General features: G+C 44.6%; 1 protein-coding gene across 1 annotated transcript; it reads right to left on the reverse strand.

Annotated features, from left to right (window-relative positions):
• Positions 1-208: 208 nt before the first annotated feature.
• Positions 209-11,165, reverse strand: CAMKV (CaM kinase like vesicle associated). The gene is made up of 10 exons (XM_044451405.1): positions 11,071-11,165; positions 8,806-8,937; positions 8,209-8,283; positions 7,367-7,505; positions 6,552-6,672; positions 4,949-5,024; positions 4,552-4,688; positions 3,175-3,253; positions 2,630-2,717; positions 209-565 (listed from the first exon to the last, which is right to left on the reverse strand). Exons 1-10 carry the CDS (start codon positions 11,163-11,165, stop codon positions 209-211), a joined length of 1,299 nt encoding a protein of 432 aa, XP_044307340.1.
• Between the last annotated feature and the right edge of the window lie 2,353 nt (positions 11,166-13,518).

A 13,518-nucleotide genomic window follows, 5' to 3' on the forward strand; every position in this document is an offset into this window, starting at 1 on the left:
TGGGTCCATTTGGACTCTGTCACATAAAAAACAGAAACTCTGCTGGCACCTAGCTGGAGACACATAGTCAGACAAACTGACAGCCACACGCAGAGGGGTTGGTTGGGAAGCCAGGACAGTTGGGGGTAACCATGCCAGTGACTATTTACAGAGAGAGTTACAACAAAGAGAGGCACAACCCTGCCCTTGCCCTCTGCTCCCCTTCGGCTCAGCCAGTCTCCTCATTCCAGGACTCTGGGGTGGCACTGGGAGCGGCCGTTTCTTCCCCGTTACACGTGGCGGGTGCCGCTGATGCTGGAGCTGGAGTTTCTGCTGTGCTTGCCGGAGCTGCTGTTGATGTAGCTTCTGGGCTGGCTGCTGCAGGCTCCGGTGCTGCCTTTGTGGTCGCTGGGGCTGCTTCACTGGCTGCTGGAGCAGTGCCATCTGCTTCAGCTTTAGCCGGCAGGGTGCTGGCCGTCTCTGTCGTGGTAGCACCATCTGTTATTGTGGCTGTGGCTGGCTTGGCTGCATCTGTGTGCTCTGGTGCCCGGAGTCTCTTCATCATTGTAGTCACTCTTACAGCTTTCTGCAGGTTGGTGAAAGAAAGGTAGTTGCTGTTTGCTGTGTGTGTGTGTGTGTGTGTGTGTGTGTGTGAGAGAGAGAGAGAGAGAGAGAGAGAGAGAGAGAGGGAGGGAGGGAGGGAGGGAGGGAGAGAGACAATGCTCTCTCAAGGGTTCTTTATGAGGCCAAAGAAGAAGCATGGCCCCTCAATTCCACAGATTCTCCCCTCCACAATCTGATATCAGCAACTCATACTTATGCAACATATCTTTGGCATTTTCTTTTTCTTTTTTAATAATCTTGGTGTGTTCACACTGGAAAATCTCAGCTTTATTTTTAAGTGTGCTTTCTGTGCTTGTGACTGCAGACAAACACTTGAGAAAAAAGACCAGGTATAATAGAACCTCAAGGCTAAAGCAGTGGAAAGCAAATAACTAGGCCTGTTAAATGTATTGCGGTATACATTACACTTCAAGATGGTTATTATGACTGTATACATTCTGGTGCTTACTAGTGAAGAGCAGCAGCCTTCAAAAACTGCAATCACGGGATGCCAACCAATTTAGATGTTTTAAGTAACTTAACCACTTGACTTTTAGATAAAATGCAATCCTATATTAGTTTAAAGAGAAAAAAAAACTTGCATAGGATTTCACTCTTAAATTATATTTAAATATAGTTAAATATTTTAAACCCCTTATAAAAATGTTATTTTGAGGGCAACTTGTATTAATTAAGGGCAGCTTCTGTTGTAGTAAGGAACACTTTACTAGTGTTTAACAAGTAAATAGCTGCCACTCATAGCTAATTGGAAAGAACCATTACTAATATTTTCTTGGCTTCAGAGATGAGCAAGGCTGTTGGGGATTACATGAGCGGAGCCAGGGGTCAGACTAGATGGTCCAGAAGGCCCCTTCTGACTCCCTTTCTTTTTATGTTTCTATGTTTTGGGGTGCTCATTCAGAAAAGGCCTGGTATCTGCTGCTGCTGCTTCCCTTTGCTGTTGCCCAGACCCATAGAATTTACCTTGGGCAGGGGAAGACAAGGTGGTGAGTGCCCCCAGTCCCCATTAAAGCATCTTTTTCCATGGTGCATTGGAACTAGAAACCGAAGAGCTCTGGTTAGAGACTGACCCTCTGCCAAGAAGATGAGCTCAGGTGGGGTTGCACAGTATCTACTTCATCCAAATCCCAGAAGGCCATTTCCCATTGCCTATAGTAAGTGTGCTGTAGCTTCTCTTGGCAAAGGATGAGTTTACAAACTAAGTAGAGTGAGATGAGACCCAGGGGGAAGGAAGAGGAGAAAGACTTTGGCATACAGTATTTCATTTTAAAGGAGCAACAAATAGAAAATAATAGGATACAGACATGGAAATAAACCCCTAAAATGTCGGAAGTAATATTAGCAGAGGGTTTAAAGGCAATGTTTCATAGAAAGTTAGTAACACGTGGACCTAATAGAGTTAATAAAATTAAGGCATAGTGGAATAGCCATATCTTCTCAGAAGTAAGCCCATTTGAGTTCAATGACTGGTACTTGCAGTCAAATGTTAATGCAATTGTAGCTTAATGATAAAGTTATTAGAAATATTACATTACCAATATCTGAGTTAATAATGTTTATTTCACAACTATAAGGCAACTGTGCTAAGACATGAAACTGGTTCCAGGGCATTCAGTGAGTGTTGTTTATAAGCAGATTTGAGCTTGGGTTTGGAATCCAGCACTCCAGTGTAACCTTTCCCAACCTAGTATACCATTGACAACACTGGCTCAGAGTGATGCAAGTTACATTCCAACATATGTAGAGGCTACCGGGTTGGGGAAGGCTGCTCTAATCACTCAGTCACACTATTGATACTTTTGCGAGTGTTTTGCAAAATAGACAATGGCAATTCCATCTTTTATCCATCTGTACTAAGCTAGGATGAATTCCTTGTGTATCCATTCATGAATAAAAGAAAATACCTGCCACTGTTGGAAGACCAGGAAAGAAACAGAGTGGGAAATTTGGAATGGGTCTCCTCAAGTCTTAGGGCCAAGTCAGACTTTCTCAAGTACAATAAAGGACCTTGCCAGCACCATATTACCTTCCATTTTGCCCTTGCAAAGTTTTTCTCAATCTGAGCACATACTCCATCCTTTATGTTCTTGTCTGAAGCTGCATTGCCAGAAATCCTGAAGAGAGAAAAATAAGACAATGAGTTATGCTTCTGGGCAATAAACCCTGCTCAGTATAACTTTCTTGCTTAACTTCTCTTACTGGTATAGCCTGTTGAGACCTAAGTGGGAAGAAGACAGCTAGCAATGACCGTGATACTCTTATCTTTCACTTAAACCAATCTGTACTGAGCACCAACTCCCATCAGCTCCAGCCAGCATGGCCAATGATCAGGAATGCTGGGAGTTGTAGTTCAAAGCATCTGGCGGATACCAGGTTGGAGGAGACTAATATGAAGTCCAGCTCTCTGTCCCATTTCATTCTATGTGTTATGATCTTCTGAGGCTTTTCTCTGGCATGAAGAGGCAATACTGTCTGCCAATGTCTGTTCCACTTTTCTTCCCTCTGGGTCTCATTTCACTCTACTTTGTTTGTAAGTTCATCCTTTGTCAAAAGAAGCTACAGCACACTTACCATTCATGTGAGATGGCCTCCTCTGCTGTAATCCTTTGGTCCTGGTCCACCTCCATCAGACGGGCGACCAGATCCTTGGCTGGGGAAACAAATGAGGAAAGCTAATTGTTAGTTGCCTGGGATGGGCTAAGGATCACAGCAGGTGGTACTCTGGTTCTGCAGTATAGAGCAGGGATTCCCAACACAGCAGTCATGGGAGTCATGGTATCTGCAAAGCTCTTCACCCCTGCCCTTTAAAAAGAAAGAAAGAAAATGGTTGGGGTGACAAGTTCTCCTTCCTGTTCCTTCTGATCAGCAGGACAAGAAAGCAAGGCAAAGGGGCAGAGTGAAGAGAAAGAGAGAGGCAGGAGGCTGAGAGTGGAGAGAAACAGCAAGATAAAGAGTAAGTGGGAGAGAAAGAGCAGGGCTAGGGGCTATAAAGGAAGAAGGCAGGAGAGAGGGCAGGGATAAAAACAGAAGGAAAGAATTAGAAGAGACAGCTAGTGAGGCTAGGGGCTGGGAGTGGAGGGCAGGCAAGCATGAAAGGGAAAGGTCTATGTGGACGGAAGGAGATGGGTTGGGCCAGGATGCAGCCCTTTGCATTACCCTCTTCTAGTCTTGCTCTGTTTCTCCCTCCTGCTCCTTTTGATTAGTCAGGCTTCTACAGCATCCACTGTGTGGCTAGACATATTGTGCATGGAGCCATTGTGTGATGGTGGCCGCAGCAGTTTCTCAAATTCCCAGATATGCTTATGGGCCCAAAATGGTTGGGGACTTGAGGTTTAGATAACAGGGAGAGGCTGCTTACTTCTGAAGCAATTGTGACATCTTGGGGCTAGACTGGATATTATGCAGAAGTCTCCCAGTTTTTCTTACTTAAATGAAAATCATTCCTGGGAGGCTGCAACTTAAAGTGAAAGAATGACAGGGAGAGAGGCTGCTTAACCCTTCTTCTCCTCATAGCTTCTTCATAACCAAAATTAAGGGTACGGAGCTAGTTTCTGCCAATAAGGAGCAATTACTGCATCTTTCCCATGAGTTTCAAATTGGGTGCCTCTCTCTGTATGTATGTATATATGTATGTATGTACTGTGAGACTATTAAGATGCATTTCTTGTGCAATATCTTCTCTTGCGTCCCTTTGTAAGGGTGGCCATGGGGAATATACTGGTAGGGCAGAAGCTTCTCAAAGTTAGCTGCCTTAGAATGGCACCAGCTCTTGTTAATGCTTCAATCATCGTCATGAGATGGTGGAGAACAGAATGAGAACTGATGACTGTGGGGCTATTGCCAGGATAATGGGACCAGTGAAACTTCTACACTGTGAGGCTGTGCTTCTACAAGCCATAGCATGGATTTTCCTTTCTGTCCCACTCCAGACCATTGGTGGAGCCTTACCTGCCTGTGAGATGTCATCCCAATAGGGAGGATCAAACTCATAATCACCAGCCAAGATCTTACGAAACAGGTTCTTGTCATGGTTCTCATAATCATCCTCATCCATTTCCTCATAGAAGGGTGGATTCCCTGACAAGCTGTAGCACAGAGATAGGAGGGAAATTTAGCTCTAGGAAGCAGACTAGCTGCAAAAGATGGTAGTGAATCATTGCTATGGGATGAAGCCCTTAGCTCTCTTTCCAAGGGTTTATGCCAATCCCGCTGCTAGAAACATTTCCTTGTTGTTTTTCCTTTGTAATCAGGCTCCTCATGTTCATCCAGTTTCATTTTCTGACCTCCCTCCACCCTATCAGAGTCACCAACATATGATGCAATGCCTTCATTCCTTCTCACTTACAGAATATACATGATGACACCGATAGCCCAGCAGTCAACGGGCCGCCCATATCGCTGGCGCCCTACCACTTCAGGAGCTACAAGGACAGAAGAAGGGGTGAGTGCTATTTCAACAATAAGCTATATATGCTAGGATTAAATTAAAAATTAAAACCAAACAAAACTCCAGACTTAACATTCAGAAATTTGTCTTGATCAGCACTGAAATGAACATTTAGAAATATCAATTATGTGATGTAGTCATCTTAGAACTATGCTGCTTTAGGATGCAGAAATAAGAATTTACATATATTACCTTGCAAATAGATAACTAGCAAATCAGGACTAAGTCATACCTTTTTCTCCAGACATACTAACTTTCCATGTGAGGAAACTGGGGAGGGGGGATTTATAATACAGGGGTGAATCCATATCCTCAAAGAAACCATCGTTTCAGAAACATCTAACACCCTTGCTATGAGAGATCCTCTTTTCAGCCTCCTCATTTTTTGCAAGGTACACATTGCACATTTGGAGCCTATGCATATTTAGGCATATGGTGCACACAGACCTCTGTGCCAGTGGGACCTTGAACATGTGGAGACCGTGCGGTGCCAAGAGCACAATTTCGTCCCCATGCAGAAAATGTCATCTGCATTGACCTCTGTTCTTAACATGAGGGATCAGTTCTACCCCTGAACAAGGGCTGGGAAGCTGTAATACCAGGCAAGTGGGTCTGCAGATTCACAAGCTGTGCTTCAGCAGCTCTCTGAAGGAAGAGGCAAAGTGCATTCTTGATCAGGGTGCCGACAGGGTATTGTTTATTACATTTTATCCTGTCTTTCCACTGAGAGCTTCAATGTGTTTTAGCCTCACATCAACCTCTGAGGGAAGCCAGGTTGAGCAAGAGAGTGATTTGCCCAAGGCTGCCTACAAGCTCTGCATTTGATTCAGACTCTAGACCTCTCTCCCTCCCCTTCCCTCCTCAGTCTCAGGTAAGATTTTGCCCGTTGAGGCACACTAGCTCCCTTCTCCCAGCAGCAGCAGAGAATTGCCCCAGATTCCTCATCAGGCAGAATGGAAAAGAGTGTGTGCAGGGTGGGGTTGGGGGGAAGCTAGCCAGAGGGTGGAAATACCAGGTATGGCTTTGTACAAATGAGTGTGAACTGGGGAGAACACCATTATTCCTGCACTGAAGTATGAAAGGGTACGTGGTATGGCTTGTTACATCAGGAAATCTTCCAAATAGATCTCAGCTCTGTGGGTTTCCTGGAGAAAGCAGTGCCTAGTGCTTTTCATCCATGCACAAAGGATACTAGTGCCTGAGGTGGGAAAGCCATTGCCAGGAAGCAGGTTGGTAGGTATGTATCCAGTGCTGAGGAAGCACAGTGGGAGAAGGCTGTTGCCCTTACACCCTGTGCTGGAGGGCTTGACTGCAGCGGAGGGACTGCACCTTCTGTCCGTCCTAGCCAGTATAGGCAATGTGGATGGAGGATGGAAGGTGCAGTCCAACATCCAGACGCCCACATGTTGCTCACTGCAGGGCTTGTCTTAGTGCCATTTTTTCTTTTCCCCTGGTGGGTTCTTCTGCTAAAACATCATTGATTTCATGTACCACATCTTACCCAAGTACTCAGGAGTTCCACAGGGTTCCTTGATAAGCCCATTCTCCAGCTTGGCCAGGTGAAAGTCGCTGATTACAATCTTGGAGTTCTTCAGGCGGTTGTAATACACTAAATTCTCTAGCTGCAGGAACATAGCAGGAAAGAGTGGGAAGGGTAAGCTGTGCATGAGAGAAGGAAGGGGAGAGCAGCCCAATGTTCTGGCAAAGCTGCCGATTGGGGCCATGTCTTGCTCAATCCACAAAGAAGTACTGTGCTCTTAAGCAGGGCAAAGAGCATCTTTCTTTTTTCCTTCCTTTTGCTCTCCTCCTCCTTGCTTTGGCTATAAAAACTTGGATGGGACTTCTCATTGAACCATAGAAAACTGTGAGAAAGAAGAGGAGAGCAAAGTTGTGTTTACTTCTGTCTGCTTTTAAATAGAATCAAGAAAGCCTGAGGATGGGGGCCGCTAGTGAGTGACTGGCTCCAGTGTTTCTGCAGCACACACTAGCAGGCTGACCAACTTCAGAACAAAAGAAACACCATGCTGGATCCAACCCAAGGTCCAGCTAGTCCAGCACTCCATACACACAGTGGCAAACCAGCTTCAAACAGGATCCCTCAAGTGGGATGGGTGCAAGACTTCCTCTTGCTCAAGCTCCTCAGCAGCTGCTGCATGCAGGCGTGCCACCTCTTGTAAAGGAAGTAGCAAACAGCCAGCAAGGCTAGTAGCCACTGTAACCTCCTTCCTCATGAGTTTGTCCAATCTCTTTTTAAAGCCCCCTAGATTGGCAGTCATCACCACTTCCCATGGCAGCTAATTTCATAGTTCAACTTGCCTTGAGATTCCTATGCACAATCTTCAGTGAATGCAGATATGCCACAGCCTCCAGCACCTGCCTGATGACATTACTGGTATCACGCTCAGAGTAGTATCCTTGGTCCAAGATCCAGTCAAATACCTCCCGACCAGTGGCCCTGCAGATGAGCAAAGGGACAAAGAGCAGTAGTAGGGAAAAAAGGGAAACTGGATGTTGTCACACTTTGCATTACTGGCACTGGGACCATTGTGGCATGGCAGGGAAGCAGATTCTTAATTATTATTGGTAGACTGAGAGCACTGCAAACTGCAGTAGAAAGTGGAAAGTAAGAAGCTGCATAAAAGCCTTCCTCAAGCAGATCCCTTCCTGGTGTGTTACTTGTTATCTATAGTCAATAGAGGAGCTGTCTACATTGGCATAGATGGGAGTTGTAGTCCAGCACATCTGGAGGGCACCAGATTGGAGAATGCTGATTCACACTGATGGGAAGTGTCTCTGCAGGGCTTCAGAGAGGAATAGTTCCTAACTTAACCTGGAAGAACCACAAATTGGACCTGGGGCATTTGCCTGCAAAGCATGCATTCAGCCCTTGAGCTATGCTCTCCCCTCATGTAAATGCAAATTCAGGAATGATGTGAAGATGAAATGAAAAGAAATATTATGCTCCCTTCCTCCCTCTTGATGATTTTAGGAAGAGCATAGGAAGATCTGATAAAACTTGGGAAGGTACCCAGTGAAGTGGCAACAAGACAGTTGATATTTGAGCAGGTTCACAAGAACAATTCAGGGGCCCCAGCAGTGCAAAGGGGAAAAATGCAACCTGTGCGGCACTTTAGGAGTTTTGGGCAACACCTACTTACAGCTCCAAGAAGAGGAAGTACTCTTTCCGGGTAACATAGACATCTACCAGCTGCAGAATGTTGGGGTGTTTAACCCTGTGGAGAAAAGAAAAAGAAGAGCTTAAGCTAGTGGGCAAGAAAGATGAACTGGCCCAGCAGTTTGTATCTGCCTTAAAATAGGGTCCTATAGCCAGTTGGATTTTGTTAGATATCTGTCCAGCTTTTCCTGGAAACACATCCAAAGGCAATCAAGGCACTCTGGGCCATTTCTTTGGTTTCTTTATTGCTTTTATAATTAGGAAGTAATTGCTAGACAAAACTTGCTTCTGCACCGTTTAAAGGTGAATCCTTGTACTGTCCTCAGTGAGCAGTGAACGATAACCCTTTTTTGGAAAATGGCCCATCTATCCCATGTACATTGCTCATCTTGCCTATATATGTTCACTGAATGCACACATTTCAAAGCCACTCTAGATTGTAACAGGATAACTGGAGGAAGTCCAGATCAGTTCTCTGTTCGGCCGATGTAGCCATCCTATCATGAACTGCTACTCTAGGTAAAAGGCTAAGAAACATCAGGGGCCGAGGAAACTACATTCGTGGCCATTCACAACTCACATCTTCAGGATGATGATCTCATTCTTTGCTGCCTTCCGCACTTTGCGCCCATCTCTCTTCAGAAATTTCTTGCATGTATATAGCTTCCCTGTTGTTTTCTCCTTGGCACGGAAGATCTCACAGAACTCCTCTCTGGGGAAAGAACAGCAGCAACCTTAATCTTAGGCTGTGTCCAAGGACTGAAACTACCCAACTGTGCAACAGAGAGAACAAACAACTTGTGAATTTGTGAATTACCTACCCTCCCAGTTGAGATGTAGACATCTCAGAGATGTTGAACCTCTTCCTCCCAAGGTCCAGATTCCCTAGTGGAGAAGTTCTTGGAAGAGGTACATCCCAGTAGGTACACTGGGATAAAATGCTAATGTGTTTTGGCCTAAAGTGCTTACTAACAGTAATTAATCCTTAGGAGAGGCATTTTAACCTTTTAGAGGAGAAAGGAGCTGCACAAAAACCAGGAAACTACCCTAAGATTGATGATTGGCAGGAAAGGACTCATGCCAGGGGAAGGGGGTGTGGCCATCTGTAAACCTGAAGGGCTCAATTTTTCTTCCAACCCTGAGGCTTCTGATCCCTGATTTATATTATGTTCCTTCAATGGATCCTTGATGATGCCAAAAATCATGCATATCAATTCAGGGGTGGCATGGGGGAAGTCAGTGCAGGGCAAAGCAGAAGATGAACAACTGTTCATCTTAAAGCATCAAATCCTATTGGCTTGTTCGGGTATAGGGAAATATATCCAAAAAGTTAACACTTGTTCTAATTTATGACTTTCAGTGGAGAGGCCCTTTAGTATGTAAATATATTTGTTCAGGAAAAGTTGATCCTATGGAATATAAACTGTGTGGTGGATGGGGGGAGTATGAGTAAAGAGCCAGGAAGCCCCTGGTTCAAATTTCAGCCACGAACTCAATATGGAATCAGGCACATTACCTTACATGCACACAATAAACACACGTAAGGAGGGATCAGGCCACAGCACTGAGCTGGGCCCCCATCTTGTCCATAAACATTTGCATCTCTACAATGTGCCTGTGGCTATTGACCATGCAAATACTTGTACATGTGGATGGAAAAGTTGCAGGAAGCACAGTCTCTGATTATGTGGATAGACCTACATGCACAGGCACTCTCATCAGATGTGCAAGCTTATGTGCATACAGTGGGGGACAGTGCTTTCCACTGTGTTTCCACTCTCCCCTATTATTATTTCAACCATTCTTAGCCATCTCTCAAGGCCACCATCTTCCCAAGGTGACTTACAGTATAAAATAATGCATGCACATTAATAAACTCATGTTAAATAGGAACACATGTAAGGAAGACCTGATCCAACAAAATAATGATGTCAAAATATCCATCAGCAGCCAGTGAGTTACCAAAAAAATCTGGAAAAAGGTAGAATAAATTAATTTTGCAAAGCTTCTTAAAAGCAGCTACAGATGGGGCCAGCCACATCTCTCTCAGGAAATTCAGTGGAAGAGAGGCCACAATTGAGAAGACACTATCTTTTGTGCCTTTCATCCTTACTGATTTTAATAGTGGATCAGCAAGCAGCAAGTCTCCAGAGATGTTCTTCAAACACAAGCAGGTACACACAGGTGTAGGTGGTCCTTTAGTAACCTGGTCTGGATCATTCATGGCTTTAAAGGTCAAAACCAGCACTACATTAGGCTTAGAAGCACAATGACAGCTAGTGCAGCTGTTATGAGATGGATGCAATATGATCTGAATATCTTAGACTCAGTGAAGATCAGAGCAACTGTGGTTCTCTGTACCAGCCGAAGTTTCTGATCCATCTTCAAAGGCAGCTCCATGTGGAATGCATTGTATGCCTCCATTCTGGAAGCAAATAGGACATGCAGAATTTTGGCCAGGCCCCCCTTCCCTAGATAGAGTTGTAGGCACTCCAGGCAGTGCTGCCACCTCTGTGATGAGTTCGAAAGGACCCCCAACATACAACTGTAGGTAAAAGGAGATGCGCAACCCTGGCCAGGGCACAGTAAATCCTGATGCACGTTTGTTGTGGAGCAGGAAGTAGAGAGATGCCCCAAAAATGCCCAGACAGCATGACTAAATAAAAGCCTTCCTTACTGGGGCAGAGGTGAAAGCCACCCAACTGTTGTTTGCATATTTGTTTTCCAAACAGAACCATCTGCAGAAGACCTAGTAGTCCGCAGCAGTACTGGCTTAAACTATTTGTGTAGCTGTGATCTTCTATTTGTCAAAATTTAATAGCAAGGCAGGAAGCAGAACACTCACGTTTTGATGACCTGTCCCAGGTCATATCTATCAGTCACCTCAGATGGCTGGTTATAATCCTTCTTATCTCCCAGGGTAACACATCCAAACGGCATTGCCAAACCTGGTACTGAAAAATAAAAAGAAAAGGCTGTAGGTTAGGGTCCCTGGGATTCCTAGGCTAGCCTTTGTTTGGGCTGCCTCCTCCTCAGAATTTTTTAGGGGGAATTTCCCCATGTCATAGAATCATAGAATAGTAGAGTTGGAAGGGGCCATGAAGGCCATCGAGTCCAACCCCCTGCTGTTGCAGGACCCCAGCTTACACCAGGTACAACGAGGTCTTGACCAGGGATATAGGAAGATGCATTCACTATTGCATACCTGAGCAAGATGAAGGTGAGCATGAAGGTACCAGATGCTAACAAATAGTTGTGGGAGTTCTAGCAAAACTTGTGGTCCCTCTCAGCATTGTCAAGTCAGTGCAGCATTACAATGCACCTACTGCAGTCAGAACAAAGAGCTACCATGTACTCCGGCGCAGTTGCTCTCAGCTGGCCCACCTATAGCCAGTTGTTTCACACTCCAGTGTGTGTAACTTCCACTTCTGGCTAAAGCTAGACCTAAAGCCATGTGACAGATCTGTAAGCAGGCTTTCCTGTTTAAAAATACAATCCAAGTTAAAACAGTTGAGGGCCCTCTGATATGGATCAGGGCTGTGATCCTGGGCGATATTTCACCAGCAACAGACTTCCTTCCAATTTAAATAGCCTACTCTTTGCCTTATGGGTCAGGGCTGGGGAGATACACAGCTACCCATATAGTGCCCATATGTTTCCCTGGGATGGGGCAAATATAAGTTTGAGGGGCAGGGAAATTTTGACTGGGCAAATGGCACAGTGGGAAAGACTTGAATCTCTGTTAGAGCTATGACCGCCCCCAGTCTGAGCAGGACCCCCAAGGTTGCCTCAAACTTCAACAACACGCAAGCAGGAGGCTCTCCAAAGCTGCAGAAATCTGCCTGATACTGAGTCACACCCTTGGTTCATCCATCTCAGCACTGTCTATACTGACTGGCTCTCCAGGGTTTCAAGAAGGAGTCTCCCTCAGTCCTCCTGAAGATGCTGTTCGTTCAGCTCAGGGCATTCTGTATGCAAAGCAAGTGCTCTACCACTGGACTGGGTCAGCCCTAGGCTGGCCCTCAGGTAATACCAGCATCTGGAAAGATTCTTCCACCTTTATCTCTTGCCCACTTTTCAGACCCTAAGATTGTGATGGGTCATGGTTACCCTGGCTTTGATATGTGGAGATATAGGCTATAGGGTTCTGGGTAACCCATAGACTCCTTTTGAAGAATTTTTGGTGAGGCCTACATGCTCACATATTTTAAGAACTCCCCACATTTCTCTAACTTCATGTTTGCAGAATCTCTTGTGATTTTATTCTCCATTTGTTTTGGTTTGTATTGCCCCATGTCGGTGGTCAAAAATTCAGCAGGACTGGCTGAACTACTACCAGCACCTTTCTCTGTATGGCGCCACATTTATTTATTTAGCTATTAGCTATTTTTCAGAACTGCAGTCTTCACAAAGTGGTTTGCAATGTAAAACAGTGATATATGCTATATCAAATTAGAAGCCCATCCTAAGTTTAGATGCTCTAAAAATAGGTCAGTTATGCTAGAACATAATAAAATGCAATGTAATAAAATGGCAACACTGGTGTAAATATAGGAAAAATGATATAATGCTGCTCCTAATTGTGACTAATTTAATTTCATTCATTTAATGCTGCCCTAAGCCAAAGCACTCTGGGCAGTTCACTTAACATTAAAATCCAAAGTACAACCAAATAAAAGCATAATGTAAAAATGTTTAACATACTAAAAATCACTGGCTGCATATATGCCAATGCTATTCAACACTGTGTGCATCAGCTGCAATGTGGTTTGCATCATCTTTCTCTAACCGAATCTGAAATTGCATTTTGCATCTTTGCACCATCTACGGAAGGGAGATGGAGCAGTGGGTTTTCATGAATCAACTTGAGAAACAACAAGCAACCCTGAACATAGAATCTGTTTGGTGTCTTTCCCTATGTTAAAATGAATCTTCCATGAAAAGAATATCAGTTGTCACATGGTTTTCTAGAAACAGTACCAGACTTTTCAACCTAAAAATAGCATTGGTGGTGTTGTTAATTTGTTAAGATTGAAGCTTCCTGCTAATCCTCATGCCTGGGCCTTCAGCGAAGCAGGTTGAGGTACCCATAGCAGGTGCTGGAGCGGGAGAAGCAGCAAATGGCACAGGATTTCCTAAGTGGCTGTGATCTGCATATAGGAAAACAACACCATCACAAAAACTGCTTTATCCTACATGTGCATGCTGCAGGATGGAACATATCCATTTAGAGTAAGCTTGGACACAACATACTGAAGGCTGTTAGAGAAATAAAATATTTTTGTCACAGCTA

The sequence above is a fragment of the Varanus komodoensis genome, unplaced genomic scaffold, assembly GCF_004798865.1.
Source record: "Varanus komodoensis strain SLA01 unplaced genomic scaffold, ASM479886v1 scaffold6_2, whole genome shotgun sequence".
NCBI classification, from domain to species: domain Eukaryota; kingdom Metazoa; phylum Chordata; class Lepidosauria; order Squamata; family Varanidae; genus Varanus; species Varanus komodoensis.

Coding starts and splice junctions, on each gene's coding strand:
- CAMKV (XM_044451405.1), bottom strand. CDS start 11,165: ATGCCGTTTGGATGTGTTACCCTGGGAGATAAGAAGGATTATAACCAG. Junction 8,938..11,070: donor CTGGGACAGGTCATCAAAAC/GTGAGTGTTCTG, acceptor TTCTTTCCCCAG/AGAGGAGTTCTGTGAGATCT. Junction 2,718..3,174: donor GAGGCCATCTCACATGAATG/GTAAGTGTGCTG, acceptor TTCTCTCTTCAG/GATTTCTGGCAATGCAGCTT.